The 26,480-nt window shown below is 34.7% G+C and overlaps 2 protein-coding genes across 6 annotated transcripts in view; one reads left to right on the top strand and one right to left on the bottom strand.

Moving 5' to 3' along the window:
- Positions 1-26,480, top strand: part of LOC138707505 (acidic proline-rich protein HP43A-like) — a 308,063-nt gene that overhangs the window by 273,020 nt on the left and 8,563 nt on the right. The window contains exons 11-16 of one of the 4 annotated variants that reach the window (XM_069837018.1): positions 4,374-4,418; positions 4,799-4,843; positions 5,224-5,268; positions 5,649-5,690; positions 6,684-6,728; positions 9,678-9,758. In XM_069837018.1, coding sequence (XP_069693119.1) covers positions 4,374-4,418; positions 4,799-4,843; positions 5,224-5,268; positions 5,649-5,690; positions 6,684-6,728; positions 9,678-9,693 — 238 coding nt within the window. In that variant the 3' untranslated portion in view covers positions 9,694-9,758. Of the gene's footprint in view, positions 1-4,373; positions 4,419-4,798; positions 4,844-5,223; positions 5,269-5,648; positions 5,691-6,683; positions 6,729-9,677; positions 9,759-26,480 lie in introns of those variants that run through there. The other 3 variants (XR_011334245.1, XR_011334246.1, XR_011334247.1) reach the window with 3 other exon arrangements.
- Positions 20,872-26,480, bottom strand: part of LOC138707504 (ras and EF-hand domain-containing protein homolog) — a 57,141-nt gene continuing 51,532 nt past the window's right edge. The window contains exons 9-13 of one of the 2 annotated variants that reach the window (XM_069837016.1): positions 26,132-26,366; positions 23,437-23,508; positions 22,385-22,509; positions 22,100-22,296; positions 20,968-21,349 (exon numbers count right to left, since the gene is read on the bottom strand). In XM_069837016.1, coding sequence (XP_069693117.1) covers positions 21,253-21,349; positions 22,100-22,296; positions 22,385-22,509; positions 23,437-23,508; positions 26,132-26,366 — 726 coding nt within the window. In that variant the 3' untranslated portion in view covers positions 20,968-21,252. Of the gene's footprint in view, positions 21,350-22,099; positions 22,297-22,384; positions 22,510-23,436; positions 23,509-26,131; positions 26,367-26,480 lie in introns of both variants that reach the window. The other variant, XM_069837017.1, reaches the window with a different exon arrangement.

Genomic DNA, 26,480 nt, shown 5'->3' with positions numbered 1-26,480 from the left:
ACATAATATAATCATTTCTGAATTCCCATAACAATTGTAAAATATGAAAAATACCAATGCACAACAATGCTTTCCGGCATTGTTAGTAGGAAATATATCCTATATCAATATAGTAATATATACCAATATTCATCAATTCAATTAATATTTGTGAAGGAACTATTAAACAACCTTTAAAATTAAGATTATTCTAATAATTTTCACACCTCTGTACCAGCACCACTAGATTTCTTATTCTGTTATACTGAAGTTAAAGGACAGCTCTGAGCAATATGGGATGATACATCCACACAAAACGAACACCATGGTTATTAAAAGAAAAATAAAGGAGGTAAACGTGCTGCGAATTTCAAATTAGGCAGTAGAATAGGCAGAGAAATACTTAAGTTGTAACATGAGTTACTCCCAAGAAGCCAAAAGAAGAATAGCAATGGGAAAGGAAGTTTTAATAGGAAAAGGAGCATCTTCTTTGGGCTTCAGGGAAAAGAACCAAGGAAGAGACTAGTGAAGTTCTATGTGTGGAATGGCATTGTACGGTGCAGAATCATGAAATGATTTATGTTGTTCACATGATTAACCCCAGCGAAAGTTCTAGGTAATATAAGAATATACTTGTGGCTATCTTTGTGATTCAGTATGCAATTGTTTAACAACCATTAACTGTGAAATTCCAATTGTTGTAAGAGAATAAACCTGATCTGTTGGTCAATTCATAACAACCATACTGGTATGCGGTTAGACGAAAATGTATAGGGAAGATCTCTCTCCTCAGTCCTCAATATTCTTTCCCTCTCATTTGGTGATAAAATCGTAACTCCTCAGTGAGCATTACTTGTTCCATTGCTACATTGTCCAACTCATGATATCTCGCATAATGCGAATGAAATGCGTAATACTGTTTAATTCTGGACCTGTGGCAGTTCTTCTTGTATGTATGTATTTATTTACACTGCAAGTAGGCATGCACCTGGTGGCAGTGGTATACACAATATAAACAATACACAATAAAGAAATGATAAGCAATACACAATACAATTATACAATACACAATAGGCCTACAATTTTATACACAATACAATAAGAGTACACAAAATAATTTCACACAATAATAATAAAACATAAATAATATACCTAATTTTACATTACAACCTACATTATTATGTATAGGCCCTACATAAGTTTCAATAGTCTTCACTTTATTCTCATCTCACTCACTGTAGTGGAACTATGACGCATTTCACTGACACTTTAGCACACATTTCACTGACACTCTGTAACACATTTCACTGACACTATAGAACACATTTCATCGACGCTATAAATTATCACTGATCGGAACTATTCACTGCACTGTAAAACCATAACTTCACTGACTCACCTCGCTTCACTGACACAAGAATTCAAATAAGTCAAGTAATTACACCCTTATGCATACTGTACTTATAAGCAGAACTACATTTAAACTAAACATTTCTAGCCTAAGACCCTCTTACACGCCATTTTTAAATAATTTACAATTCAAACCAAGGGAGTAACTCGTCAGGCTAAATAAATACATGTTACCTTAAAAAATTAAATGTTAAATGTCGCCTTAATTTTAATTTGCACTTTATACACAACTTTTTAAATTATTCTTGAATCTCCTTAAGGAAGGACAGCCCTCAAAGACCGCTGCAGGTAGGTCATTCCAATCATTTATAGTTCTATTTAAAAATGAGAATTTACCTACATCCGTTTTCTGTTTCCTACATTTGATTTTAAAATCATGATCGCTTTTCTAACCGAGCCGTTATGTCTACCCATGCTTTCTGACCTAGATGTGCTCTATACAATGATGTTATTCTAGTTTTCCTACGTCTGTTTTCCAAAGTTTCCCATTTAAGTTCTTTTATCGTATTGTTTCCATCTTCTCTTTTACCTTTAACAAATTTAGCTGTCCTATACTGGATTCTTTCTAAGGAATTTATCTGATATATTCTATAGGGATCCCAACATGTAGTTCCGTATTCCATTAACGGTCGCACTAACGTTAGATATGCTATTTCCCTCGATTTGGGGCTAGCCTTTCTCAAGATTCTCATAATAAAGTGAAGTGCCCTCCATGCTTTACCCGTAACATTATCAACATGCTCTCCCCAAGAAAGTTTGGAGTTTAAATACACTCCTAGGTATTTACAACATTGTACTTGTGGAATTACAACACCACTGAATTCGTAATTAAGACTAGTTTCCTCTCGGGTTTTACAAAATGTTATAGATTTACTTTTAGAACCATTTATTTTCATCCTATGCATTAATGCCCAGTTATAAATTTTATTCAAGTCTGTTTGAATAGCATCTACATCTGAATTATTTCTAACTTTCTATAGACAATGCAGTCATCTGCAAATAGCCTCACATTTGATGTAATATTCTGGCATAGGTCATTTACGTATATTATTAAAGATTAATGGACCCAGAACGCTGCCCTGTGGCACCCCTGAACTTATATTTCCAATTTCCGATATTTCATGACCTACTCTAACTCTCTGGGTTCTACCTTTTAAAAATTCTTGGATCCATAGCACCACTCTCTTATCTATTCCTAGCCTACTTAACTTATCTATTAATATGTCATGTGGCACCAAATCAAATGCTTTCGAAAAATCAATCACAACTGCATCGATTCTTCCGCCTCTATCTACCTCTTCAGCTAGATCCTGAACCAGCGACGTAATTTGACTATCACATGAGAAGCCTTCCCTAAAACCATGCTGGTGGTTGTAAAACCAGTCTTTCGCATTTAGAACATGACGAATATAATCAGATATCAAATGCTCCATGACTTTACATACGACAGATGTAAGGCTAATCGGTCTGTAGTTTCCGACATCTAATTTATGTCCACCTTTATGTATGGGTACCACTATAGCTGATTTCCAGTTACATGGAATAGCTGCATTGTTTATGGAAACATGAAATATACGCATTCAGTATGGAATTATGGCCTCTGAACCTAATTTAAGAATCTCTGTAGCAATACTATCTGGTCCTCTAGACTTCCGACTTTTTAATTTCGTTAGTCTCTCTCTAACCCCTTTGGAAGTTATTTTGAATGTCGAATTTGGTTCATATTCACGGTCTGTGACACAACCACTCCTATCAGCGGGATCATTATTATTATTATTATTATTATTATTATTATTATTATTATTGAAAACCGAAATGAAATGGGAATTTAATAAGTCGGCCTTTTCTTTGTCATCAGTTATACTTTCTCAGTTTTGATTTCGTAAAAGCACTACTCCTTCATTTTTTCCTTTTCTCCTGCGTACATAATTATAAAACTGTCTCCAATTGTTACTTTCATCTTCTTTTAAAATGGTTTTTAGAAAATTTTCCTGAGCTATCCTTTTTTCACACTTAAGTTTCTTAATTAATTCGACATATTTTTCCCAATGCTCATGGCTTCGTTTACGTTTACTAAATGCGCGCCTTGTCTTTTTCTTTAAGTAGCGAATGTAATTAGTGTAATATTCAGGGTCCGGATTTTTCTTAATTATTTTAGAAGGTACATATTTTACTAATGCCTCGAAAATTATACTCTTAAATTTATGCCATACATTTTCCATATTTCCTTCAGTCCTTAGAAAGTCATCATGCTTTTGTCGTAGAAACGTTTGTAATTCATGGACATCGGTTTTGTTGAAGTTCCAGACAGACACTGGACTTGACCTCGGATTTACTGTGTTTTCCCAGAAGATTTCTAATAAGACGCTATTGTGATCACTTATTTTATGAAGACTTTCAGAGTTGACAAAGAGAGAGACAGGTCTTGGTAGGTAAACATCTAAGAGGGCATTGTCATGCGTCGGACCATTTATTACCTGCGTGAAATCTTTACGCCAGATCAATTCATTAACAAGGGTCTGTGCATCTGAATTCGTACCTGAAATTCCGTTCCAGTTAATTTTCGGGAGGTTGAGAGATTATTTGCAGAGTCACCTCAGTGTGTTAACTCCTTTAATATGTTTGAGTGTTTGTGGTTGTCATGGGGAGACATCACATGGTGGAAAAATACAGGAACAGAACAATAAACGTCGCTGCAAAACTTCCGTCATAAACAGTTCTCAGACCAATGGAGGGATCAAGCAAAGGAAATTAGTCTTATAAACCACCCTGTAATGCATTATGCTCCAACAAAAGTATCAGACAGCCTTCCCAGTCAAACAAAATATCAAAGTTCTAAATCTTGGCCAAGTGGACAGTTACAGGTTATTATTAAACTTTTATGCTATGTTGCACGTCTTGGTGCCAGTCAGTACAGTGTAGAACATTAGTGTTGACTTGAGAGAATGACTGACTTTATATTGAACACTGTCTTCTTCTTACAGCCCAGCCGCACAACCAGGGCAACAACAGCGGCCTCCACCAGCACGGTAAGCATTCAATCTTTTCTTATCACCTCTTGTACTTTGTGCACAGTGCTAGTGAGTTTGTCCTTTTCTTACACATGGTCAGTTAAAAATAATACCCTGCAGTGTTGTTACATATAGTTCTTGTTGGTTATTGTGTGTTTTGTACAAAATGGAAATACTTTTGTATGCACAAATTAACTTCTTACACATGTACAAAAGAGTGTCGATTGTGTACAGAACTTCACAATATTGACCTTGATACTCCTTATTCTGTCGTCCTACTAACATGGCTACTCAAAATCTTCATTACACAAATGCTGTACAGTAAAAACGTCGTCTCAACAAGAATGCCGGATTTAATAATGATTGAATTTATATTGAACACTGTCTTCTTCTTACAGCTTAGCCGCTCCACCAGTGCAACAGCAGTATTCTTCCCCACCACGGTAAGAATTGAATCTTTTATTATCACCTCTTGTACTTTATGCATAGAGCTAGTGAGTTTGTACTTTTGTTACACATGGTGAGTTAAAAATAATATGCTGCAGGGTTGTTACATATAGTGTTTGTTGGTTATTGTGTGTTTTGTACAAAATGGAAATACTTTCGTATGCACAAAATAACTTCTTACACATGTACAAAAGAGTGTCGATTGTGTACAGAACTTCACAATATTGACCTTGATACTCCTTATTCTGTCCTCCTACTAACATGGCTACTCAAAATCTTAATTACACAAATGCTGTACACGATAATCGTCGTCTCAACAAGAATGCCGGATTTAATAATGACTGACTTTATATTGAACACTGTCTTCTTCTTACAGCTTAGCTGCTCCACCAGTGCAACAGCAGTATTCTTCCCCACCACGGTAAGAATTGAATCTTTTATTATCACCTCTTGTACTTTATGCATAGAGCTAGTGAGTTTGTACTTTTGTTACACATGGTGAGTTAAAAATAATATGCTGCAGGGTTGTTACATATAGTTTTTGTTGGTTATTGTGTGTTTTGTACAAAATGGAAATACTTTCGTATGCACAAAATAACTTCTTACACATGTACAAAAGAGTGTCGATTGTGTACAGAACTTCACAATATTGACCTTGATAATCCTTATTCTGTCCTCCTACTAACATGGCTACTCAAAATCTTCATTACACAAATGCTGTACAGTAAAAACGTCGTCTCAACAAGAATGCCGGATTTAATAATGACTGACTTTATATTGAACACTGTCTTCTTCTTACAGCCTAGCCGCTCAACCAGTGCAACAGTGGCCTTCCCCACCACGGTAAGAATTCAATCTTTTCTTATCACCTCTTGTACTTTATGCACAGAGCTAGTGAGTTTGTACTTTTGTTACACATGGTGAGTTAAAAATAATACGCTGCAGGGTTGTTACATATAGTTTTTGTTGGTTATTGTGTGTTTTGCACAAAATGGAAATACTAAGGAACTAAGGAAGGGATTCGTGAAGTGCTTTGTGTGGAAAGGCATTGTACGGTGCAGAACCATGAAGTGATATATGTGGTTGACATGATAACTGCGAAAGTCCTAAGTAATATAAGAATAAACTGGTGGTTATCTTTGTGATTCACTATGTAATTGTTTAACTACGATTAATTGTTGAATTCTAACTCTTGTAAGAAAATAAAACTGATCTGTTGGTCTTTTGATAACAACCACACTGGAATGTGGTTAGACGTAAAAGTATAGGGAAGATCTCTCTTCTCAGTTCTCCATACTCTTTCCCTCTCACCTGATGATAAAATCGTAACTTGTCAGTTACCTATACTTATTCCATTGCTACATTGCCGAAGTCATGATATCTCGTATAATGCGATAGTGTTTATTTCTGGACCTGTGGCAGGTCTTCTTTAGAGATTATTTGGAGAGTCCTCTCACTGTGTTAACTCCTTGTATATGTTTGAGTGTTTGTGGTTGTCATGGGGAGACATCACGACGTTGAAATGTACAGGAACAGAACATAAACGTTACTGCAAAACTTCCGTTTAAAAGGTTCTCAGACCAATGGAGGGACCAAGCAACGGAAATTAGTGTTATAAAACACCCTGTAATGCATTATCCTCCATCAAAATGTATCAGACAGCCTTCCCAGTCAAACAAAATATCGAAGTTCTAAATCTTGGCCAAGTGGACAGTTACATGTCATTATTAAACTTTTATGTCATGTTGCAGGTATTGGTGCCAGTCAGTATAGTGTAGGACGTAAATGTTAACTTCAGAGAATGACTTATATTAGATTGAACATATCTTCTTACAGGCCCGAACATGTCGCTGGTACAAGTGGAAGTAGCCCTTCTAGGAGGTAAGAATTCAATCTCTTCTTATCACCTATTGTACTTTATGCACACGGCTAGTGAGTTTGTCGTATTGTTACACGTGGTGATCTAAAAATAATAGGCTGCAGGGTTGTTAAATATAGTTTTTTTTTTGGTTATTGTGTTTTTTGTGCAAAATGGACGTACTTCTGTATGTACCAATTAACTGCTTACACATGTACAGTTGTCAAAAAAAAAAAGTGGCCGCACTCGTGAACAGCGAATATTTTCAAAGTCCACTTCGTGTCACGACGATGTTACATGATGCATGTGCTTGTATAAGCAGTTCCGAAACTTTGAAAGTGTTCCATATCTGTTCCTCATAGACCAACGGTAGAGTGCTTATTTAATGATTGAAAGGTCGTGGGTTCGGGCCTTCTTCAAGTTTTCATTTTATTTTTTAATCGTTCTTTAGCGATGTAAATGATATTCAAATTATCATTTATATTCAGTTATTGTTCTTTATGGATATCACGTTATTTATATTTTGTTATCGTTCTTTAGAGATATGAATAAAATTCAAGTCATCATTTGTATTCTGTTATCGTTTTATAACGATATGAATAATAATAATTATTATTGTATCTCCAATGGGGGTTAATCCTATTTTACATAATTATGTATGTTAGGGCTATAGTTTTATACACAAAAAACATAAGCATAAAGAGAATTGGAAAAGAAAATTAAATTAGCTTACGCGATGTAAACAGTGCTTTGTGTGGAGTGTGGCATTGTATGGGGAAGAAACATGGACATTACGACGAAATGAAGAGAAATGAATTGAAGCATTTGAAATGTGGATGTGGAGAAGAACGGTGCGTGTGAAGTGGACAGACAGAATAAGAAATAAAATTGTGTTTGAAAAAGTGAGTGAAGAAAGAATGATGCTGAAACTGATTAGAAAGAGAAAAAGGAATTGGTTGGGTCTCTGGTTGAAAAGAATAATAGACGACATTAGGATATGAGGATCACATGCGGAGACTGAGGAAGGCAGAAAATAGGAAAGATAGGAGATTGCTGGGTTTGCAGTGAAAGACCTGCCCACGGACAGAACACTTATGTATGTATGTTCAGAATGCCTGGAATATCGTGTCTAAGAACAGTCGCTATTTGCGAAGACTAGTCGATTCCATGCCCATTCGACTGCAAGATAGACTAAATATTGAATTGTGGCTTTTTGTTTTGTTTTTTGAACGCTTAATTGTTTGAATGTTTTAAGGCCGACGCCAGTAAATTTGTTTCGTTTATGCCACGAAAGATATTTTATTGAGAATAAAATCTTTTTTCTTTCCATTTGCAGCCACAATATCATAATGATAAAGTCATGGCAAAATATATTAATAAACCTGATGTTAATTGCTAAAATAATCGTAAAAGAGAAAGGAGCCATTATGTATAGTTTGTCTCTCTCAAAAACAGAACAAAAAAGAACATAAAAAGCATGAGGTTTTGGTCGAACGCAGGACCTCATGAATAAGAGGCCTGAACGCTACCATTACGCTATCGAATAACACACAGTATAGTTCAATTATAACTGTAAATATCAGGCAACGTGGTCCAACAACATGTAACATCGCCTGTCTCCGAACTGTAGCGAAGATACCCGAAGGGAACTTTGTTTCAGGAGAGCGGCCACTTTTTCTTTTGACAGCTGTACAAAAGAGTGTAGAATGTGTACAGAACTTCACAATATTGAACTTGATACTCCTTATTCTGTCCCCCCCCTACTAACATGGCTACTCAAACTCTTAATTACAGAAATGCTGTACAGTATAAACGTTAATAATGTGAATAAATGCAACAAAAATATGTGATATAATATGTAACGAAAGCTGAAGTTCGTAAAAGCTATGATGCCTGCCTCATACAATGTCACTGCCTTCCTGTCTTGTTGTTACACGTCCAGTGAGTTCGCAACAATTATGCACAGCCTGTATATTAATTTAATTTAATTTAATTACAGCCATAAGCATAAAACAGATGTCAATACAAAACACAAGTAGCCTACAGATTATAAATAAAATTGAAATTAAAATTATAAGTGAAGGGTTCATGCTTGTTCAAAATATTCACTCACATTATAAAAAGGATTATCAAAAAGCAATTCGTAAAACGTTTCTAAATCTAGATAAAGTAACACTATGAGCTTCATAAGATAGTTTGTTGAATAATAAAATTTTATAGACATTGAAGCAAGCCAACACTTTGATTTATTCAATCGAACTGTCGGTTCAAGTAGAAGATAACTGGACCTGGTATTGTAATTACTATAGTCTTTTATTCTCTTTTTTACACTGAGTAAATATTTAAATATATAAAGATTCATTACAGTCAGTATTTTCTCTTGTTTAAATAACGGTCTGCAATGAGTAATACAGCCACATCTATCCAGAAATTCAAATTTAAATTGTCCCCAGGTACGTAAGTTGCGATATGATGAGGAGGCTGACATTTTGGTAAAAAATTCTGCGTCTAAGGCAGTGGTTAGTTGTCCAATATCTCAACAGATGGCAGAAGTATACAGATTTTGCTTAGAGCTCTATATGGACAGAGTACCTCCAAGTTCGGCTGCTGGACCCAAGGGCTTACTCTGTTAACATTGCTGGAATAGGGAAATTGATGCTCTCTCTCAGTTTTCATACTGCAAATTCCATTCTAGGGCAGATAATAATTGTAAATATACTGACATGTAGCTAAATGTCTCACGCGTGACACTATGCACTTTTAAATGTAATATCTCTGTTAGAAACGTTGCAAATGCATGGTATTCGCGTATTAGCTCTGGCAAGAAGAGAGAATAAATGTATATTGTAGATTTACTGCAAGTATTATTGTATCCCCTTTTAAGAAATATATGTTGTAATCATTTCGAAACTTATCTAACCCCTCTGACAGATTAATTTTCTTTCAAGGCTTTTTTACTTCTTTTTGAACAGGTCAAGCTGGAGTTGATGTCAATAGAAACTACCTCGGCCGAGTCACGGAAAATCGCTATCTAATAATTTTTATTTTGAATAAATGGCACAATTATAATTGTTACAGTCTATTGTTTACTATTTGCAATCAGATGTCAATTGATGAAGGTTTTTTCAAAAGTCAGTAAATGATAAGTAGTGAGTGAAAGATGTTCATATAATCCTGTTTCTTTTGTCTATTTTTATGTTTTTTTTTTTTGCATAAATTCCAGTATTTATTGATTTCTCACATACACGTTTACATTATTTATTTTAGATGCACAATAATGGATACATTGAACTTTTAGTATATTACATAAAGTAAACTAAATAACATTTTTATGTAATTTAATTTTAATTTAACATTTTTTTTCCTTTATATTGTTACATAATTTATTTTAGATACACAATAATGCATACATTAAACTAAACAACACGTATCATGAAGTTGCTAAACTGTATAACATTTTTTTACCTAATCTAAATTTATTTGAACATTACTTTTTTTTACTTTCAGTTGCTTTCTAGCACATCTTTGTAGAAATCCCTTCCATCGTCGGTTATTTCGAAGTACTTGAGTAAAGCTGCAACATCATTTTTCTTCTCTTTGCTCACTGCACTTTTCTTTGGAAGAACTGTCGAATTTAACATCATCTGATGGCAAGATTTGTGTTTCAAAACTTAAACTTGAACTGGATCTCCAAAGTAAGTGCTTGTTACTGAAATTTCAACATTATCCAGATTCTTTTTATATATAATTACACGTTGACTATTCATCTTAAATGGCAGTTTTGACCGTAGTACTTTCTTTGAGCTTTCCTTGAGGTTTCTGTCTTTCCAGTCTTTGTTTCGCACATTCAAAGTCCCATGTTCCTCTAATAAGTCGTAATATTCCTTGGGTGAAGTGATGGTCTCCTGCCGCCTGTAACTTTTTTTTATATCCTGCCGAACACTCTGTCCGGAGCCATATAACTATGTCCCCGGACAGGAAAGAAGTGTACAATATTGCAAAATTTCTTGCATTCTTTCCAAGAATGCAGTTAGTGTAGCCATCATGACACTGTTTTTATTCTGACTGCTACAGGAGTCTGAGAACAAATGAATCGTACTGGCCCCTCCATTTTTCACTTTATTTTCCAGTTCACACATAAAATCCAACAAAGCTGAAGCAACTTGTTTACACCCTCTTGTGGACTCTGTTTCCAACCATGTGTAAAATGTAATGTCCTCTTTCCTCTGCTTTTCTGAATGGATCATGATGCATAGATTGTATGGCCATATTTGCCTAGAATAAAACACTTCACTAACAGATAGCTTTGGTAACGGCTGATTTTTCTACATGTTGAAGCAAATTTTTATGATATATGCATTATCATCTTTCATTATTTTGTAAAATTGCTTCGCACGAAGTTTATGTAATCTGCAGTTTGTCCTTAATTCATTCTTTTTTCCAAATCCTGTTCTGCTTTTATCTTTAGTAGATTCATTTTCCAAGTTGAGCAAGTATCGGTATGAGGAGTCTTAAATGACAAGTTGAAACATTTATAGAAAATTCGTTTGTATTTGGAAGCAGTCCAGTTTGCACAAAAAAATTTCCCCTACCATGATGACTTTCTCGACATTTGTAGCTTTTTATATCATTTTTAATGGCAAGAGTGAGTTCCTTATGTTTTTCTCCTACTCTATTCCCTCCACGCATTTCTTTTGGCACTTTCCCCGTTTCATGAAACCTGTTAGCCAGGCAAGACAATCTGTCCTTTGACATACCAGAAACAGCTTGAAAAGTTGCAGCACAAACAGGCAATAATGTACCATTCTTCTTTCTGATGGTATATTTTACTGAAACTCTCTTCTTCCGCTTGGCATTTTCAGTAGCTACTATTCTGCGTTTAGGAGTACAAATTTCCATAAACTTTAACAGAAATTTATCTTGATCAGTTTTGTTTAGAGATGTCACATGATGATGAAATGTGATGTCATTATAGCACAGCTCAGCAGCTTTACAATTTTTCTTTCCTTTGGTATTTGTAGCTAACTTCTGAAGTCCATGACTGCAATTTATTTGTGGTTCCTCTTTAGTTTCGCAGATTTTTCTTTTTGGCTGACTCTCCTTGCATCTTGATTTTCTTCCTAAGAAACATTCTTCAACATGTATATCAGTATCAGAATCCTCCGAAGAAATATTCATAATGAAAACTCAGTTTATTAACACAGGAAAAACACATTCACAATGAAAACCTCTCAAAGAATGAAACTGAAACTTGTCAACAATCCAGTGAGAACAAGTCACTTTCCGCCAGTTCGTAGAAATAATTAATTAGCATCTGTGCGAAGTTGAATGAAATGTAAGGAATAAAATTATTACAATGGAAATACTTCTTTACTTACTGCATTTATCGACTTCTGCTTTCTCTATTCCTGATCATTTATCAAGTTTTGAAAAAACCTTCATAGTTTCCCTATTTATAAGTAAGGCAAATACCTTCTTTAGAGAGATATGATTGTATGGTATCATGAAGATCATATAGGTTATATGGGTGGTGTGTGTAACTCAATTTTTCAAATTTTGCATTTATCGAGTTTTGAAAAAACGCTCCTCGATTGAGGGGTTTCTGAAACAGTGATTTCAAGAACATCCCAAGTCCAGAAACTAAAATTTTGCAGGAGACACAAACTATTTTTCATGAAAAGTATTTGTGCAAGTCGGAATTATTTATTTCCCTATGGGTAATACTTTTGTTAATATTCCCAGATATTATGAATTTTGTAAGTCTCGTCTGTGACAGTTGAGGGGTGTACAAAGTAGGTGGACTTGGGATGTTTTTGAAGTCACAGGTATTATTTTGAACAAACATGCATTAGGTATACTAGTTATTGAACTTTTATTTACAGAGTAGGCTATACTTTATTACAAATAATGGGGATGTAAACCAAAACACTTGTAATATTTTTGCGACGGTTTATTGTGTGCCACACGTTGGTTGCGCCAATTCGCGACGGTTTATTGTATGTGGGGTTTATGTTGGGCGCCAGTTGTGATGGTTGCTCTATCCTTATTTTGCCGCGTCGCCGACAAAGTCCGGATCGGATAGCTCAGGTGGGACGCTGATCCAAGCTGCTGTCCCGCGGTGGAGATGATCTCTTGTCAGGGCTGCTGAAGTTACGCGGGTATAGGGTTTTAGTGGGATATTTGTCAATCACACGAATACAATAAAAATCCGGAGTTAGAGCTCCATTAATCTGATTTATTGTTGCTCACGTCCCTAAGTGAGTCGGAATGACGTAATACTGGCTGGTGTCTGTTTTGTGATATTGGTAACGTTTGTTATCGGATATCCCTGTTTAAATCACGAATACATCTAATGTTACTGGTCGACACACCGATAAATATATTGAGTTCGCGTAATACAAAATATGTACGCTGTGTTCTTCTCACGAATTGAATCTGATTCGCAGTTAATCACTCTGCGGCGGAGTTATTTTAGTCGGTCTCTTCAATCTTGTAACTCCGGTCATCTAACTTTATGCAAACAATACCAGACTCCAATGTAATCTAATAACTTGAAGATAAACTGACGTCCAGAATTATCGCAGGAAAAAACTACTTCTATGTTAAACAGTTGTATGTATTCGAATTCAGTACCATGAACAGTTCAAAAAAAGTACCCAAGATGTGTCCATTATGGTAAGACCCGTGAAAAAAGGCATAAAACGCAAAAGGAGCATTGACCAATGGAAACAGAATATTCTGAAAAAAATTAATAAATAGTGACAAGCATAATATGAAACGCATTCAAAAATAAAATTATAAGAGAACAAAGAAAAATTAAACCACTATGTACAGGGCAGCACTGCTACTTACAGACCTGTTACTAAATCTACGTATTACTCTGAAAAGATTTATTAAATCTACATACTTAGACTTCAACAAACAAAATTTGATAACACAAATCTCAAGGGGAAAAAATGGAACTCTCTGCATCATAATCCACAGTTAATTCCCGATTTACCACGAAAATCGTCTGTAGCTGCATTTAGATTGGCAACAGGCCATGACTGTCTGGCCAAACAAACACCTGCATAGAATTGGAATATATCAGTCCCCTAACTACCCACTGTGCAACTCAAACCAAGAAATGGATTCGGAACACCTCAAAATCTGTGCTTCAGTGGCTGGCCATGATTATATCTTCGAAAAATATTGGAGTGCAAGAGGTCAAATGACTTTGTCAAACCCCTCGCATTAGAATACAACAACATATTTTGAGCAATGGGGCCACAACCAAATCAAACACTCAGTATCAAAGCTCAAAATTAGGAAATGTTGCGAAGTATAGACTTATCTCTAATAAATTGTATTGCACTTTTTCTAATATGTTCAGTGTTTTGAATCAACTATACATCAGAGAATGAAAAATAATTTTTTTACTTTTATTTCTTAATGGTGTTTTTATTAAAAGTCTAAGTTAATTTTATGTCTGTTGTAGACAAATAGTTTTCTTTGTATTCTTTATCAGTGGTGATTATTGATTACTTAGATTTTTAATACCCATATATTAAACTAATGGCAGTTACTTTTAAAAATAGATGTTCAGCTCTGATGGTGTAAAACAAATAAAGTGGTGTTTTATAAATGTTTATGAACGTGCGTTGTAGTATGTCACAGCAAAACATCTTATGACTATTTTCAAGCTAATGTTTGACATAAAAAAATTAAGAGCGAATTATAATTATATAACTGACCAATAATAACTTCGAAGTCAATATTCCAAAGTCAATCTTTGTTTTTATCTAGAAGATGCAAAAACTTTTATTAGTCAAATTTGAGAAATTAATTTAATAAAAGGGTTAAATGACGGTGTTAAAAGAGGGAGTGTGTTGATGGTTTTCAGTTTCATGTTCAACCATTATATTTATATTCACATGTTAAAACAAAAATGTGATATAAATATTGTGGTTAAACATGTTTACGTTAGGATTTTTCTTACAGCAAAAACAGTATAACTTATATTGTCCTGTCATTTCTGAGCGTGAGGGTACATATACTATACCCATTTCATAACTGCCTTCTGTATCACCCTGTATGAAATCATTGATATTGAACTAGTTGAAAAAAAGTAATAAAAGTCCGGGATAGGCCTACTTTGAGAGAAATTGCTTAAAAATGTAGCTTTGTAGAATATTGTCACGTAAGTTTTACTGCATTTTAAAAATATTTATCCGTCTTATTGTAGATGTATGAACGTCTAAATTTCATCTCTATCATAAAAGAAGAAGAGAGCTCCGAATTCTTTGCTGTTTCTATATCCACGAAAAAGTTCAGATACCCAAATATGTTGCTTTGCCTTGAACATCCAGGAAGACTTGAATCATAAGCCACAGGAATTTTAGTGATACTTAGCCTGTTCTCTTTTAATAATAATAATAATAATAATAATAATAATAATAATAATAATAATAATGATTTATTTAATCTGGCAGAATAAATATGGGAAATGCCTGTTAGTATTTGGTTGAGAAGCTTTTTTCATCTAGTCTTCTGAAAAATCTGAAAGTTAGAATTTATAAAACAGTTATATTACCGGTAGTTCTGTATGGTTGTGAAACTTGGACTCTCACTTTGAGAGAGGAACAGAGGTTAAGGGTGTTTGAGAATAAGGTTCTTAGGAAAATATTTGGGGCTAAGAGGGATGAAGTTACAGGAGAATAGAGAAAGTTACACAACACAGAGCTGCATGCATTGTATACTTCACCTGACATAATTAGGACCATAAAATCCAGACATTTGAGATGGACAGGACATGTAGCACGTATGGGCGAATCCAGAAATGCATATAGAGTGTTAGTTGGGAGGCCAGAGGGCAAAAGACCTTTGGGGAGGCCGGACGTAGATGGGAAGATAATATTAAAATGGATTTGAGGGAGGTAGGATATGATGGTAGAGACTGGATTAATCTTACTCAGGATATGGACCAATGGCGGGCTTATGTGAGGGCGGCAATGAACCTCCGGGTTCCTTAAAAGCCAGTAAGTAAGTAAGGCAGAGTTAAGGCCATACGGCCTTCTCCAACACTCAACCAGACCAAACTAACATTTACTCGTTTAACCCTCCTACTACCAGGTTTCTTTTTTTACACTGAGTACCGCTGGGGTCATATAGACCCCAAGTAATTTACATGAGATATATCGGTAGTAATGCAATTGTTTTAATGAACTGGCATAAAATCACACATGTTTACCTTGAAAACAGAACAGCTATGTATATAAAAATTTTTACATTTTACACTTTGCCATCCTTCCGCCCTCATCTTATACATCCTTACATTTGAAACAAAACAACTCGGAATGGTGTTTACAGACGAAAGATGGACATTTTATGGACTTTTCTGGAGGCTTTCTGTCCACAGGACGTTCACATAGGTGGCATCGTCCACGTTTTGCCCCACTTTGCACTTGTGCTGAAAGAGGAGGAGGAGGAACTTTGGTGCGCCTACTTCTGTTCTTCTGAACTAAAGATGTTACCAGCTCAAGAATAAATTCTCTTCTGTAGTTGGTTTTTTCTTCGTCAGGATTTAACTCCAGCCAAATTATGAACGCATTGAGCGCACTAATATCCAAAATATTATAAAAAATAACCATGGGCCACCTCCTTGTCATACGTTTTGTAGTGTATGTCCTGACTAATTTGTCCATTGTGTCTACACCTGACTTTGTTGCGTTATAGTCTAGTACCATAATAGGTTTTTCTTTTTCATCTTCAGCTATTTCCTCTTTGAAATGCATAGTGCTCAGCAGGGTCACTATCTTACCCTTTTTTGGGCAATAGGAAACTATCGTATCGGATTCCTGGAATCCGAACAGACTTGAAACTGCTTTCCTTCCCTTTGCTATGGCAAATTGTGCTGGTAGTTCACGGCGATTTTTTCAGAGTAATTTGTTTTCTTTCTAATTCGTTTGCCAGGTCCAAACTTGTGAAGAAATTATCTGTTGTGATGTTTCTACCACTCAAGAATAACTTTGAGTTAAGTCCAATACTACTTTTTTTCCCTGATTCGATTCTCTAGGTTCGTCTTCGCCCCTTCCTGTGTACACTTGCAGGTTTGTGACATAGTAATTAGTGCTATCACAAGCAGCCCATACTTTGATGCCATATTTTCCGGATTTTGAGGGGATATACTGACGAAAAGGACACCTGCCCTTGAAAGTTACCAGTTATTCATCAACTGTAATATGGTCGGCCATGCTCTATGTTCCATAAATTCACTATGCCCTCATTGTGACCTTTGTACACTCCTGTGAGTATAAGCAGGCCAAGAAAGGACTCAAATTCTTCTCTATCAAGATCTATCCATTTGTTACCGTAAATAATGTTACCTTCTTTGTTGGTCCACTTCAAAATATTCTCCAAAATGCTGGGCTTCATAAATAATTCAAAAGCTGACTGTACAGTGTTTACATTCCTCAGACTATGCCGCGTTGGACCTGGAGCCGTCTTCATTATCATTACATTTCGTGCTGGCTGCCTCCCTTGATGCAATCTAACAGGACTTTTATTCCATACTTTGTTTCCATTTCTGGACCTCGAAACAACAGTATTACTATTCCAGATATTTACTTAGTGATTATCTATTATTATAAAAAGTAAAGTAAATCCGTGGCGCTACAGCCCATGAAGGGCCAAGACCGACTAGCCGGCTGCTGGCCTCACGTTCACATGTTGAAGCAGAGGTGGACGATCATCCAACCAGAATGGAGGTATTGTATGATAGTACGATCCCTCCAGCCGTTAGAACTGGTTTGCGAAACCGGATTTTCGCTACCTTTCGTAGCTCCCCAAGTGCATCAAGAGGCTGGGTGGACACTGGTCCCATATACTGGGCGAAATTTCATGACAAAATTTCTTTCCCCATGAGGATTGGAACCAGCGCGCATTCCGTAACATGAGTCCTAGGCAGAATGTCTTAAACCACGACGCTACGGCGCGGAACATCTATTATTATTGCTGCTGTTTTTTGTTGTAATAAATAATTGGTAGGTGAAATATGCTTACTTGAAAACATTCAAATTTGAGATGTTAGAAACTTCAGGAACAGTAGTTTCTAAATCTCCATCATCATCGTCATCAGAATTTTCAGCCGATTGACAGTCTTCTGTTATAATAGTATCAATCTCGCCATCGTCATCAGATTTTTCTTCATTATATTCATGTTCCTCATTATATTCCTCTTCCTCATTATCTTCTTCATTCACAATTACGCCTATTTCTGAACTAGTCAAATATCTTGCACTCATCATGTAATTCTACATCACACTGAGGCAAAACACTAATAAAAACTTAGGCAACAAACCTTAACGATGGGTAAGAAATAATATTTCATTGTTGCACGTGTTCCGTATAACCGAGGTTCAAAGTGACGGTCAGCATTTCTCCTTTCATAATGTTATATTCAAAGAAAAAAAAATCCAATTTTTTAATGGAGTCATATAGACCCCAATGGTACTCAGTGAAGAAACAATGAATATTTTTTAATGTGTTGAAAATATAAAAATGAACGAAACATCATTGGATACAGTTGACTCAAAGAGATAAAGTCATAAATTTTGAAAATCATAGTTTTAAAAATGGCGGAGATTTTTCTTTCAAAAGAGCTACTGGGGCCATATTGACCCCATTGGTACTAGGAGGGTTAACTACTGAATTCTTCAGCATCATCTTTCGATTATCTACAAAGAACTCATAAGTTCACAATGCTCGAACTTAGGAGTTAATACCCTCTCAGCCTTAAATCTATTGTCTATTACTATTTAGGATAGGGACTTCTTTACAAATTCTGCATTCTTTAGAGTATTAACTACTTCATACCTATACTAATGTCATATGTTTACACTAGGCTCGAATTATGATGATAATTCTCTGACTTACTTCAGAGTACGATCTGTTACTATTCCAGTAAGGGCGTTTATATTTACTAATTCTGCAATTTTTTTAGCATGTCGTACCTCTACCTGTCATTCAAAAGTTTGCAAGGATCGAACTCGCGAAATGTCCTGAAAGGATTCTAACTATGGCCTGCTAAAACGTGGACAACGGACATCATATTTACAGGACTACCATTATTTCAAGTTCCTTCATATCTATAACGATATGTTATAAGTTTACTAGGATCGAACTCAAGACAGAATGCCTTCACTGAGTTCAAACAGTGGCCCGTAATATTCACAGAAAGAGACTTATGTCTGCATTTTCTGCTTTCGATTTTTTTATAGCAATTTCTTCCTTCCCGTATTAATCACATGTAAGATTACATGTCTCACTGAGGGGAATAATTTTCTTGAGATCAACCTATATTTCTGTTCTCTCTGTCAACTATGTCACATTCTTCTATGTCCTCTCAGTCCACTTTCAGCACTTACAATTCTCTTTTTGTCCCTCAGTTCTCTCACTGTCCTCTCTCTCAGTCCACTCTCTCTCCTCTCAGTCCACTTTTGGTCCTCTCAGTCCATTCTATGTTCTCTCAGACTACTCTCTGTACTCTGATTCCACTCTCTGAACTCTCAGTCCATTTTTTGTCCTCTGAGCCCCCTCTCTGAACTCTCAGTCCACTCTGTGATCTCAGGACACTCTATGTGCTCTCAGTCCAATCTGGTTGCTCTCAGTCCACTCTCAGTTCAACCAGTCCAGTCTCTGAAATATCAGTCCACACTGTTCTCTCAGTCCACTCTCTGTCCTCTCATTCCACACTATGTCCTTTCAGTCCTCTCTATGATCTCCGTGTGCACTCTCTCTTCTCTCAGTCCACTCTATGTCCTCTCAGTTCACTCTATCTGTCCTAAGACCACTCTCTGTCCTCTCATTCCACACTATGTCCTCTCAGTCCTCTCTATGTCCTCTGTGTCCACTCTCTGTTCTCTCAGTCCACTCTATGTCCTTTGAATCCACTCTCTGTCCTCTCAGCCTACTCTCTGTACTCTCAGTCCAGACTATGTACTCTCAGTCCAACCACTATTCTCTCGGTACACTCTGTGTCCTCTCAGTCCACTACCTGCATTCTCAGTCCACTCTGTCATCCCAGTCCACTCTGTGTTCTCAGACCACTCAATGCCATCTCAGTCCATTCTATGTCCTCTCAGTCCATCCTCTATTGTCTCAGTACAATCTGTGTTCTATCAGATCACCCTCTGTTCTCTCAGTACACTCTGTGTCCTCTTAGTCCACTCTAAGTACTATCAGTCCACTCCATGTCATCTCTGTCAACTCCCTGTATTCTTAGTCCACTCTATGTCGTCTGAGTCCTCCCTCTGTTCTCTCAGTACACTCTGTGTCCTCTCACTCCACTCCACGTTTTCTCAGTCCACTCCCTGTCTTCTCAGTCCACTCTATGTCCTGTTAGTCTACTCCCCTATATATTGGGGTACAAGATGGGCGGAACTGCAGGGAACATATTAAGGTATTTCTTAGTACATTTCATATTTATAGTCAATTTGAGTTTTTCTATTTCGCATAATCTGTACTATATTGCCAGCTAATATGAAGTATCAGATCGTTCTCTGAAAGGTATTCATTCACAATAGTGTGCTATTTAGTCCAGATTAATAGATTTATGGTGTTTGTTATTTGTTATGAAAGGTACCATCAATGTGACTTAAAAAGAGCCAGACAAAAACAAAGTATTCAGTTGACACACCACACTATCTCAGCAAGGGCTGCGTATTACCTTAAACTACAGACCATCGTTTTATAAATGCTGTAACATGGGTTTTATGAAGTGATTTATTTTTTTTTTTATTTTATCATTGTATTTCATGTTTGTACTATCATGACTGAACACAGTGTGAACTTTATAACGACTATACAATCCATGACACATACTGTGAATATTCTTTTCATAAAACTACATCATATTTGTAAAACATTCCATTTTTACAAAAAAAAATTCTAACAATATGTCCATTGGGAATATACAATGATGGAAATAAGTTTTTTTGAGATGCTACCTTTCTAAAAGTTATTCTTTTCTGCATTCACCACCATCCATAGAGAAAACAAATATTTCGTGGTTAGAGTAGTGGTAATATGTTGATTGTAAAGACACTCATCAGCGAAATCTGATGAGATATTATGTGCATCAGATGTCAAATGTATCTGAATTTAGTGTCAGTGTTTGTTGAAGACATTGACGATAAATTATGGTGACTGCAATATTATTTCTGCTGGTAGTTGTGTTGTTATGAATCACCACCATCATCACCATTTCTCATATGTCATTCATATATAAATAACTCAATAAAATACTTAGAACTCAGTTTATTAGGTTTCTGTATTTATTTTACATACCTTTTTTCAATACACTGACAGAAATGTTTCTTTAAATTATTTTTTAAATTAATAACAGTTTAAATTATAGAATTATATTTTAACTTTCTATATTACTTCATATACTGTATTTATAAACATGTGTTTGTAACATTTAAAAAAGTATTAAATAAAAGTAATATTTATGAAAATTATGTAATGGATATCCACTGTGACAAACCAATTCTCAGTCACAATTTTCAATTAGTTTTTGCTGCAACATGAATTTGTTGGTTTATGATCTTGTGAAATTCTTAGAGATGAAGTTTGTACTTCGACATCCTCTCTTGTTAGCATTTCCCTGAAATAAAAATGTCTTATTTAAAAGTCAAATATCAAATTGTGATAATTATAGACAGGATTTTCCGAATTATGTTCCATGGATATAAAATGTCTGGTATAGTCTGTGGTTTTTTTTTTAATATATTCTTTAAGCATTGTTACTATTATCACACTTAAAATTCTGTCTTTATTCGTTTCTTTTCTTTTTTTTTTTTTTTTTTTCCTTTGTTTCTATAAGTAACAGCATTATATCAGCATAGAAATCTGAGATTAAGTATTTTTTTTAATTATCAAAAGTAACACGTTAATATGTATTTAATAACACATAAAGTTAATTCTTTCTGTCAAGGTTTATTAATTGATATTAATAAAATAACAAGATAATACTATTGAATATTGTTGTTTCAAGCACATTAGGCCTAATCCATGAAATGAATATTCTTTTCTTATTATTAATTTTGTAGATATATGCTACAATTAAAATAAGATAGAAATAAAGAATAGACATAATGCAAGTGGCAATAAAATGTGAAGAAATGGAAATATACTTTCCTTGGGGAAAAAAAGGAAAGGATTTTGTAGTATTCTTCCTATATTCTGCTAGAATGAATGAGACTGAAAGCGTGGAGTTCGGATAAAGAATGTACTTACAGTAGAAGAAAGAAAAAAGATTAATCAGATCAATGTCGAATTTTCGACTTCACCATTAAGTAGAAATCATAGTGTGAGGAAAACATGAAGACAGAGATACTAAATCGACATGCTTTACCGTGAAAGAGTTAATACAGCATCTAGGATGTTGGTTCCAGTTTTTGAGCTTGTCTCGAGGAATATGGCTCCACAATCTCGAGCTAATAGTTCTCCTTCCACCATGTCAATGCATGTGACACCTTTTGCCCGGGCTTCTGGTCGTAAGTCGACTTTATTACCACACAGTATGATTGGTACCCGTTGCTCTGTCACTTCCTATTTGTATAAAATATTTGTTTTAGAATTTAGAATGAGCTCTGTGTAAAATTAAAATTGATATTAATATAAGCATCTATTTACTTACGTCTATACTCTGAATCCATTGCCTCACATTTAGAAATGACCTCTCACTTGTCACATCATATAATAACATGACTCCGTCTGCTCTTCTGAAGTAAGTTTTCGTCATGGAACGAAATCTTTCCTGTCCTAAAATAGTGGCAGTCATTGTTAAAGTAGTAAATAAAATTGTGAAAGTTGTATTCATCTTTAAAAATCAGAAAATAAATAAATAAGGACGAAATGCATATATGTAATTAAATTAAAGTTTCCAATACATAAGGTAATAAAATATTCATGAAAATCATAAGAATGTGAATTAGAAACTCAATGACTAAGGTGATACAGATTGAACAAAACTTACCTACATCTCTACACAGCAGTTTTTCTATTGATAGATAAACGGACACAAAGCTTACAACTCTATATGCACTTTTTTCACTAGTATGTGTGGAGTGAACGAAGATTGTGTATGATTGTATGTTGTATTGGTGGTGGTGGTGGTGGTGGTGGGGGGGTGGCGGCGGTGGCTGCTTTGGAATTGATAATGACTGTAACAACTATCATTATCATCAATTTCCGGTGATTTTGGTGCTATATGAAAGATGAGAAACAGAATATGTTTAGGAGAAGAGTGAGATGGGAAACAATAAGAAATTACGCATATTTTATGTAATTCTAAAGCAGACAGGAAGGAATAATGGATTATTCAGAAAAGGTGAAGTTTGGACTTTCATCATTGCTCCTGAAATACAATAAAACTCGTAAAAATGCGAAGGTTTGCATCTCCCTACATCTTGAGGTCTTGGTTCAACTCCAGGGATCAGTCATAGACGAATTTAACCATTTGTAATACAACTCCTTTCTGTTTGTTAGAAAACTGAGATAGAAACATTGTTTTAGTGTAGGTATTTCACCAGCAATGTAAAAAGGCCAAGCGGCGACTCTTCTTACGTATTTTGTGACATAGTAGAGTAACAAATTTTTATTTTATCTTACATTAATTAAAAATAAAATGTTACTAATTCAATAATTGTCATTAAATGTAAAATTAAGTGTAACAAACCAAATACTTGCCTGCAGTATCCCAAAGTTGAAGTGTAACATTTCTCTCATCAACCCTAATTGTTTTTACCTGAAAGTCAACTCCTGAAACATTTAGTAATGTGATTATTGTGTTATATTTATCATTTATAATTCATTATTACACTCATATTAAATATTGCTCAATTGTAAACTATATAATATATTTATATATTATATAGGATGAACCGTAAGTAATGTATTTAATTTCAGGGGGTTATTCTTTGAGATATTTCAAATAAAAAAGTTCAATACAATTTTGCTCGTTTTTGCTTCCTTTTGGAGATAGAAATTGTTTTATATGAAACATTTCATAACTTGTTTATGGAAAGCCATTAATTTAATTTCCAATATGCTCAGTCAGTTTAAGAGAGCAGTGTATTATTATAATAAATGACTGAAATAATTTTAGTTTTGCGTTTTAAATGTGCAGAAATTTGATCCAAACAAATGTAACATTGAAAAATTATTTTGCAGAACGAAAAGTTACAAACATAAAATTTATTCTGTCACACGTTAAGTGTTAAATGTGTTAAAAAGGTATTTACCTTCGACAGACGGCCCGTTTCGACGCTATTTGTCGTCGTCTTCAGTGTCTCTTGAACCACTGCTGATTTTGGCTCTGCGATGTGCAGTTGTCGATGGTAGGGGTGGGGGTGTGTTGCTCTTATGGTGGGGGTTGGCTGTCTGTATGCTATGACGTACAATGACGTCAAACAATGTGTGCGTATTGAACTGTAGTTGCGTATTAAGTATGTATTGTGGGTGTGCTATTGTATTCTTATATATTTCGTATTGTTCTAGGATATTTAACTGTGAACTTTTTGGTGTGATGTGTAAAATTTCCATATCTGTTTCTATATTATTGTAGTCATGATTATTGTCGATAATGTGATCTGCATAATTTGATGTAATGTAAGGTTTGGTTATAGCTTTAATATGTTCGTTGTATCTTGTATGAAAGGATCTTCCTGTCTGTCCTATGTAAAAATGTGGGCAACTATTGCATTTTAATTTGTAAACTCCAGTTGAATTATATATATTTGAATGTTTAGTGTGGTTATTTAAGTATTTCTGTGTTGTATTATTTGTTTTGTATGCAATTTTGTACATTAGTTTTCTGAATGAAGTTGCAATTTTGTGGGTATTGGTATTGTGATATGTTAATGTTATGTATTTATTCTCGCATGCTGTATGTGTTGGTTTGGTCTGTTTTTGTTTTGCCTTTTTTATTAGTGTGTCTATTATGTTAGGGTTGTATCCATTGTCTTGTGCTATATATTTTATTGTGTTTAATTCTTCAGTGTAGTTGTCATTGTTCATTGGTATATTAATTAATCTGTGTGTCATTGTACGGAAAGCTGCATGTTTATATTGTATGGGATGATTTGATAAATACCTTTTTAACAATTTTAACACTTTTAACGTGTGACAGAGTAAATTTTATGTTTTTAACAAAGTGTTAACGAGAACTTTAATCAATGAAAAGTTACATTTGTTCGTATCAAATTTTTTCACATTTAAAAGACAAAACTAAAATTTTTTCAGTCATTTATTATCATAATACACTGCTCTCCTAAACTGACTGAGCATATTGGGAATTCGATCAATGGTTTTCTCAAAACCTGCTATGAAATTTATCATATGAAACAATTTTTATCTCGAAAAGGAAGCAACTCGAGCAAAATTGTATTAAACCTTTTTTGTTCGAAATATCTCAAAGAATAACCCCCTTAAATTAATGACATTGCTTAAGATTCACTCTGTATATTACTTTATTTGATTAAAAGTGAATTATTGTAACGTTAATTGATATTTTATAATGTTAAGTTTAAATATATTTAAATTATTATCTTTTTGTCATTAATACTTGAAAGTAAATATTATGATAGTTAATTGGAAAGTCAGTGGCATAAGTGAGGCAGTTCTTAACTTGTCAAAATAAAGACACGCTTTAAAATATTGGGACAAATTAGGATAGTAATGAGTGAATAAAATTCTATCTAATAGAATACAGGGGAGATGGAAATGTGCTATTTGAATTATTATTAGAGCGAAATGAAGGACTGTGTAGATTAGAATTGAGGAGAAAAAATGATCGAGAAAGCAACTGTTACATGGGAAAGGAGAAGAAATTGACGTTTTTATTTTATTTTAGTCTTTAAAAAGCCGAGACTGACTGATCTCTACTATTATAGATCAAAAACATAACTGTAGATGTTCGATTATGGGCAAGTTCAGTAACAAATAGGCACCGATAATTTGAAGTTTCCATGTTGGCAAGTGATAGGCAAATTTTGATTGTTAAACTTTGTAAAGAAGTTTAAATATATTCTGACAGAATAGAAAAGTGACTTGGTTCACAATAGGGTTTGTTGTATATTTTTGTTTTAATTGTCAGAATCTGCTGTCAACAAGGAATGTTTTAGGTTAGTGTGAGTGCAGATCCTGTACCTTAAAAAGCAGCACTCCCACTATGCACGGCTCTGCATGGGGTTCAGTTGTATTATCTTAAAGTGATTTACATATACTGTAAAATTCCCAATGGAAAAAAATTATGAAAGAACCATAAGAGAGTTTCATAATGTAGGCTATATTTCTTCAAGTAATAGGAAAGATTAATTTTAAACACATCCTTGGTATATATTCTACCCTTATAGGAAGAGAAAGTGGCGAAATTTAAACTGACCTAGTGTGGATCCAAGGTTATTAATGAAGACACCCTTGCAGAAGCGGAAAATGAAACAACTTTTTCCAACAGCAGCATCTCCGGCAAATACAATCTTGTAGGTTCTGTCTGGTGCACCAGTAGGTTCAAGTTCTCTGGATGTAACTGGACTCAGGGGTACTTCTATCGTGTTCCCTGGTGAGATAAGTCTTCTTCCAAAAATTGGGGTTTTAGTGCTGCAATCTAACTCGTCCACCTGTGAAAGAAGTAAAATTGGCATTAGAACACATTTAAAAATTAAAACATGCCTATTATTTAGTTATGTGAATATGTATATCCTAAACTTCATAAATAGACAGTAATTTATTTA

This window comes from Periplaneta americana, chromosome 10, assembly GCF_040183065.1.
Source record: "Periplaneta americana isolate PAMFEO1 chromosome 10, P.americana_PAMFEO1_priV1, whole genome shotgun sequence".
NCBI classification, from domain to species: domain Eukaryota; kingdom Metazoa; phylum Arthropoda; class Insecta; order Blattodea; family Blattidae; genus Periplaneta; species Periplaneta americana.
Note: the sequence above shows the minus strand (reverse complement) of the source record. Positions and strands in the feature narration are given on the sequence as shown.